This window comes from Echeneis naucrates, chromosome 9 (genome assembly GCF_900963305.1).
Source record: "Echeneis naucrates chromosome 9, fEcheNa1.1, whole genome shotgun sequence".
In the NCBI taxonomy this organism is placed as follows: Eukaryota; Metazoa; Chordata; class Actinopteri; order Carangiformes; family Echeneidae; genus Echeneis; species Echeneis naucrates.
The window spans coordinates 7,932,649-7,939,859 of NC_042519.1; the positions used below are offsets into that span (position 1 = coordinate 7,932,649).

Genomic DNA, 7,211 nt, shown 5'->3' on the forward strand with positions numbered 1-7,211 from the left:
ATTTCAAACCAATGACTTCCAGGAAGCTGTTTTAGATTTTGCACCATTTTTGTAGTCTTTATGTAAATCTGAGTGTATTTCACAAATATATACATGTAATATTTTTTTAAATCCATTCTGAAGAAAATATGGCTACACCTGCATCTATTAATGTCAAATTGTAACTGTGTATTGGATTGATCTCTGGGTGTATAGAGCTCATATCGTATGATACCGAGTTGTTTGCAGGGTATATAAGCATATTAAAACATATATTAGGTCCAGTAACTGAGGTTATTGCATTGTTGCCTCTCAAGCTGTCCTGATTGAACGTCTAGAATTTTAACTGCATTAATGTTTCCCAGATGATTCCGTGAAGTAAATCGGTCAGCTGTTATAAGGCTTTCTTCATTGCTCAGCCTTGCATCATATTTAGTCCATAATCACAAATTGAGATTGGTCACATTGATCAGACAGTAACTGTTTCTCGCCCACAGTGTGGATTGATTTGAGCCAAAGAAAAGTGTGAACAAAAAGGAAAAAAAAAAAAAAAACCCTGCAAAACTGAAACAATAGACTAAATAAAGATTAAGTCTTTTGTGTTTCGCTGTGTGTGACAGATATGTCGGTTCTCAAAGCAGATTCTTCTGTCTCTTTTCAAAGGCACTGTTGCTGTATCCTTCTTGCTGTGCTCAAGTTGAAATTGCTCCTGCATTCAACAGGAGGAGCCCGGTTGCTGCAGACTGCCCACCTGCCATCCAAACCACAGAAGTTATTTCTCACAACAATTTTTAAGAAAATGGACTTGAATTTTTATTTTGTCTAAACTGCAGTTTTTTGTTTGTTTGTTTGTTTGTTGGTTTTTTTTGTTTTGTTTTTTTTTTTGGTGCAGACAACGTCCATTGTGTAGATGTGAACGACCGTTGTGTACTTCATCCATAAAGCAAAAGTGCTTTTGCACCAGCTGAATAATAACAGTTAGTTTTAGCATTTTCAAGATATATTTCTTTTCGACACATATTACACTTCCCTCACAGTGTTCCTGCACACATCCTGTAGTTTTCTTGATGCATCACCAGTAATGGCTTATTTGCCAGAGGCATCATCATTCAAATTATGTTTTGACAAGACAGACTTAATGTGATCATTACTCTAATGGCTTTTATGAGAATGCCCTGATGTCCCTCTCCTGCTGTAGTGAACTTAAATAGGTGTGTGCTTCAGTCTACCTTTGCCGCACAGGACAGTGTCAAGAGTCATCATTGTACTGGAACAGATGGTCCATGTGCTGGACAACATGACCCCAACTCCTCTGCTACAAAACTGCTCCAACTGCAGCCAGGCTTTACCCCCAGAGGTCAACGTGGTGAAGGCTGTGGTTTTGGGCGTGGTGCTCGGCGTCTTTATTGCTTTTGGAATAGTGGGAAACATCCTGGTAATCCTCTCGGTGGTTTGTCATCGACACCTGCGTACAGTCACGCATTATTTTATAGTTAATCTGGCAGTGGCAGATTTACTGCTGAGCTCCACTGTACTGCCCTTCTCTGCCATCCTGGAGATCCTGGATCGTTGGGTGTTTGGACGGGTCTTTTGTAATGTTTGGGCAGCTGTGGACGTGCTCTGCTGCACTGCCTCCATCATGAGCCTATGTGTTATCTCTGTGGATCGCTACATTGGAGTCAGCTACCCTCTGCGTTACCCAGCTATAATGACAAAACGCAAAGCTCTGCTGGCCGTGATGCTGCTGTGGGTGCTGTCTATCATCATATCTATCGGACCGCTGTTTGGCTGGAAAGAGCCGGCTCCACAGGACGAGTCCATCTGCAAAATAACAGAGGAGCCGGCTTATGCTATCTTCTCTGCTGTGGGCTCCTTCTACCTCCCTCTGGCCATCATCCTGGCCATGTACTGTCGAGTTTATGTGGTAGCCCACAGAGAGAGCCAGGGCCTGAGGGAGGGCCAAAAGACAGAGAGGGCCAATTCAGAGCAGGTGATACTCAGGATACACAGAGGCAACACAACTGTTTCTGACGACGAGGCCCTTCGCAGACGCACTCATTTTGCCCTGCGACTGCTCAAGTTCTCACGTGAGAAGAAAGCCGCCAAGACCTTGGGCATTGTGGTTGGCTGCTTTGTGTTGTGCTGGCTGCCTTTTTTCCTGGTGCTACCCATCGGTGAGTGTTGTCTTGTTTTTTTATCAAATATGTGTCTGATTCTCTGTATTTCTAAACTGAACCTGGGTGGGTATTCATCTTATAAAGGCAAAGGTGGCTTCCATTCCCAAGTGACCTTCACAACCAGCCAGAAAGAAGCAAGAAAACCACACTTGTTGCAAGAGAAAATTTATAACTATATAACTAATTTGAGTAAAAATGAAATTTTGGAAAATACATTAAATATGAAGAAAATATCTGCAGTAATATCAGTGTTCAATATCAGGTTAGCTTTGCTTTGGGTCAAGGAAACATGGTGATACAAGCCTAGCTGTGTCCAAAAATGAACTCCTTAATATGTATTAGCTTGTTTGTTTGGTCTTTTATAAAACCAATTGCTGACAAAAAGAAAGTGCGTGTTCAATAGGGGTTATACTTGGGCTGTTTCTTTGCTGAACACAGTAACTTCCTGGAGTTCTGATTGAGCTTTAAAGGTGCTGGTAGACATATTTTTTCTACCTTTTGGACAGAGCCATATTAATTATTGCCCCCAGATTAACCCAACTGTCACCTGGATCCAGCTGCATAATGAATGGACAGATATGAACGCAGTATTCTCATCTCATTCTAAGGTGAAGATGCACGGGACATGGTTCTTATCACTATATCAACAAGATTTTGTAGTTTCACATTGCTTTCATATATTTGATCACTTGCATACACACATAAGTTAGAAAGCCATTCAATTTTGAATTAATCTTGCAGATCCACTCATCAATTCGTGGCACTTATTTAAGTACTTTCAAATGTAATATTTTCCTCATGTAATCTGAGTTGTTCTTTTGTGGAGGCACGTTGAGGTTACTTCATTCAGACAAGCCTGGTGGCCTCTTAAGCAGCGTGGTAAATGCTTTGACTTGGCCGGGTGGATGTTCTATAAATAGGCTCAATAAGTCCTTCATATTTGTGACAGCCTCCAGAGCTGTCCTGTGTATTAAAAAAAAGCACAGCATTGAAGATCGATATATACTTTTAACACAAAACCCTTGAATTAAATGTCAAACCTTTTCTTTGCTTCTTCCTCTACCCGTAGCGTCTGTGACTCCCTTCATCGCAGTCAGTTGGTGTCAGACCTAACATGACGTTCCCTTTCAGGAACACTGAGATTGATGAAGAGAAGCTTGATGGGAAAACACAGCTCACTAACCGTGTACAAACCGTATGTGTCAATGTGGAGGGAACGTGACGAGGAAATCTGAACCAAGTAGATATGAGATATGGCAAAAACCATACAAATCCCTTAGGCCTTTTCCTTTTCCATGCTCTCATGCTTGTAAATATAGCTTGACTGAGTACTTTTCTGACATGGAAATAAAGAAAAACCTCGGTTTACCAATTCCGCCTTACTAATGCTGGCGTCAGGCTGCATACCGCTGCCACATGAGTCTGTAGACAATGATAAATGTAGCAGTGAATCACTTTGTTGAGGACCAGCCATGAATACTTCTCTCTGATTTGTTTTAGTTGAGTAACATGATTTTGTTCTGAGACTTTCCGAGAAAAATGTATTGCGGGAAATTGGTTATGACAATATATGTTAAAAGGTGAGCCATTAGGCTCTGCTGTATTCAAAGACTGCCCTCTTCTCTTTCCAGAGGTCGCTCTGGACGATAAGCACGCGCACACAAGTCATTGCTAAAAATAAGAATAATTTCATTGGAAGCCCCTGTGCCAATAGACAACTGACTTGGAAATGGAAATGTTATATCTTTCTGATAATCTTTCTTCTATCACTATCTAATAAGGGCCTACACACAATAATTCAAATAGAGTACAATAAACAATATATATTCAATATATAAGTGATCTGAAATATTGTCCCTTGCACCTGAAATTACACTTCACAGGGATGTCACAGTTAATTGAAACACCATGAAGGAGACAGAAAGTAATCCTCAGTAGGTCCAAGCTAAGCAGTTTTCAGTGAGTGTGAGGTTTTCTTTAGTTCTGCATTCAATTGATCACTTGTAGTCATGAACAAGAAAACAATAATAATAAAAAAAAAAAAAAAAAAACTGAGCTATTGTATGCTAACTTCTCAGTATCAAACAGGTCACTGTGCTACAGAAAAACTGTTTCTTCGAAGTAGTGTGTTGTGGTGAACTTCGTTTGACCTGGTGAGCCTCAGCCAACATTATCTTCACAGCAGAGGAGGTTATAAAATGCCCTCCGACAGCTCCTCTCAAAAAGGGGAAAGAAGGAAGACTAGCAAGATATATGTTTGATGTTGAACATGCAATGCTCCTTCTACATTGGTGAGTAAAGATCCTGCCACCTGCTATAGTAGGAAACAATATAGATGACAAATATGGCGGAGTATTGACCAGCAAACGTTGGTGGAGACCAAAAGAAATAAAGGAGAGGGGAGGCTGGACCTACTTATAACGGCTTTCCACTGACATTATACCAGCTGTTGCTTTGTGTCAATGGGTAAGTGTTTGTGAGAGCAAATTTAGCAGGCCATAACCTTGTTCTATGGGGAAATGTTTTCAGCCTGGGATGTTTTAATATCTGTGGCACTGAAAGTCACAATTCAAACCTTTGACTTGCCACAAAATGGTAAAAAGCTACCCATTAATGTAAATGCTTTTCTCCCTTGTTTTCTTGCCCACCAGCGCAAGTTTTTGCTATTTGGTCAAAACCTTGTATTTCAGCTACTATAAAAAAAAACTAAAGCAAAAAAACGAGCTTTGTGTCAGTCCTACTCTTCTGAATTTACTGTTATCCAGCTAATTTTTTTTTCCCGGTGATTAGGAACTTCAAAAACCAAGATTTCAGAACATTCTCAGCTCTAAATGTCATGTTTTGTTCAAAAGCAACATTGCAAAAGTGTTAGACAGTTACACAGTTTCCACATGGCATCAGGTTTGAATGCTCTGGTGATTTTGAACTATAACACACTTATCTAACAGCCACATTCTTTATTTCTTTTTTTTTTTTTTTGTTTAACTCTAAAAAGTGACTCTGTCAAGGGTATTGTCTGTAATAGAATTGTTCATTTTTGGCACAGCTGGGGACACAATGTATGATCTGGACAGCCAGGCACAAAATAATTTGCTCTCAGACTCTCCCCACCTCTTCCTCCTCTCACGATCTCATTTTTCAAAAGCCCACGTATAAGCGTCTGCACCAGCTCACCCAATAAAGTATTTCACAACACAGCGTCTCGCCCTCTACCTCTGAAGATAGATGATAGATAGACAGATATATCGGCACACAAGAAGTCAGCCATTTTATTATTTGAAGGTGTAACTGGCAGCCACTGGATTCGTGAGGAGTCACCAATGTCAGGCCTGCACATAATGTTGCCATTAAGCCATTTTCTCTACGTCTTCATCAAGAGTCACGCTCACACTCTCCATTGCGCACAATCCCTGCAATCAAGAGCTGCATAATTTATGATGATAATTTTGATCAAATACCTAATCTTGGTGGCAAGTGGGGAGGTTTTGTATTGTGGAAGCTGGATTGATTGAAGTGGATATAAATGAGGGCACTGATGTTACTTTCAATAGTTGTAGACATGTTTAATTCATATGACACGTACACAGACACATACATCACATTTGATAGGACAGATAATAGCACAAGCAACTGGAGCTTTAAAGAAATGAGGGTCAGGTTTACTGGTTTGCCACTTTGCTTCAGAATAAAATATCGAAATAACTCTTGGAATTGACTGTCATGGTTCCCAGAAGATGAATCTTGGTGATGTTTGATGATCTATTGATTTTTGCTCTGGCATCCTCAGAAGGTCAAACTTTCTGATACGGTCCTAGTTAAATAGTTTGGTGTCTACTAGATGGATTGACACAAACATTTAACATTTGTTTAGACATTCATGTTCCCCACAGGAGGAACTTTGGTCATTCCCTGACTTTTCATCCAAACACCCCCACGAGGGAAATTTGCCCCAGATCATCAAAGTTCCCAGATTTCATTCGTTTTTAGCTGGCACCATCACCAGGTCAGCATTTTAATGTGCGCTTCTAAGTTTGGGTTCATTACCCAGCAGCCTCAGTGTGGTAACTATTCCCTTCTAAATATCACAATGTTGCATGCTGATGTTAGCCTTTGGTTTCAAACCTAATGGAGGTTCCAGCATGACTATAAATGGTTTCTTTCTGACATGTCAAAGAAGATGTTGCTCTCTCCTAATGCACGTGCTTGTCTGATGTTCCCACAGGCTCGATTTTCCCTTCATACAGACCCTCTGACACCGTGTTCAAGATTACCTTCTGGCTCGGTTACTTCAACAGTTGCATCAACCCCATCATCTATCCTTGCTCCAACCAGGAGTTTAAGAAAGCTTTCCAGAGTTTACTTGGAGTTTCCTGTTTGAGTATGAAGCCCAGGCCTCCCCATCACCACCATCTGACCACGGGTCAGAGTCAAACACATGGTCCCACACAGGCCCTTGCCTTGAATCTGGGGGCTCCCTGTCAGCTCAGTCCCTCCTCCTCTATGGCTCTGTCGAGAACACCTTCGTCCAGGGACAGCATGACGTGGAAGGGCTTACCTGAAAGCCCTGCGAGAGACTCCGGCCCGGTCAAGACGAGCAGGGTTAAAGTAGCCAAACTCTGCAGTAAAGGCTTCCTTCAAACCTGCTGCTGCTTCGTCAGTGGAGAGACGGCCCCGCAGGGGTCAAACTGTACACAAGCCCCTCCTGTCGGGAGCCTCCCCACCATTAAAATCCACCAACTGTCGCTGTCAGAAAACGGGGAGCCTGTATAACCACAAGACAACCATGGCTCTTCTTTTCAGCATCAAAGATGAGAATATATTTCCTTTTGCTCCATTCAGACCAATAAGGATGAACTGTGCTGGAGTGGCTGCTATGATGTTTGAGTTTGAAATATATGATAGCATCCTGTGATTTTCCCTGGATCAAAGCTCATCTCAAACTTCCAAAGAAAGATCACAAGCATTATATCATACCTCTGTTAAAAACATGTGTTACAACATCTAGATAGTTTACTCAATACCCAAATAAAAAGAGCTGTGGAGTCATTTCTTCAA

At 41.3% G+C, this 7,211-nt stretch overlaps 1 protein-coding gene across 1 annotated transcript; it reads left to right on the plus strand.

The window, feature by feature from the left end:
- The first annotated feature begins 1,162 nt into the window (after positions 1 to 1,162).
- On the plus strand, positions 1,163 to 6,926 carry adra1aa (adrenoceptor alpha 1Aa). Its single transcript, XM_029511247.1, has 2 exons — positions 1,163 to 2,153; positions 6,379 to 6,926. Exons 1-2 carry the CDS (start codon positions 1,256 to 1,258, stop codon positions 6,924 to 6,926), a joined length of 1,446 nt encoding a protein of 481 aa, XP_029367107.1. The 5' UTR covers positions 1,163 to 1,255.
- The last annotated feature ends 285 nt before the right edge of the window (positions 6,927 to 7,211 follow it).

Excerpts from the sequence above, each read along its gene's own strand:
- adra1aa (XM_029511247.1), top strand. The coding sequence starts at position 1,256 with ATGGTCCATGTGCTGGACAACATGACCCCAACTCCTCTGCTACAAAAC. Across the intron at positions 2,154-6,378 it reads TTTCCTGGTGCTACCCATCG|GCTCGATTTTCCCTTCATAC; the intron begins GTGAGTGTTGTC and ends ATGTTCCCACAG.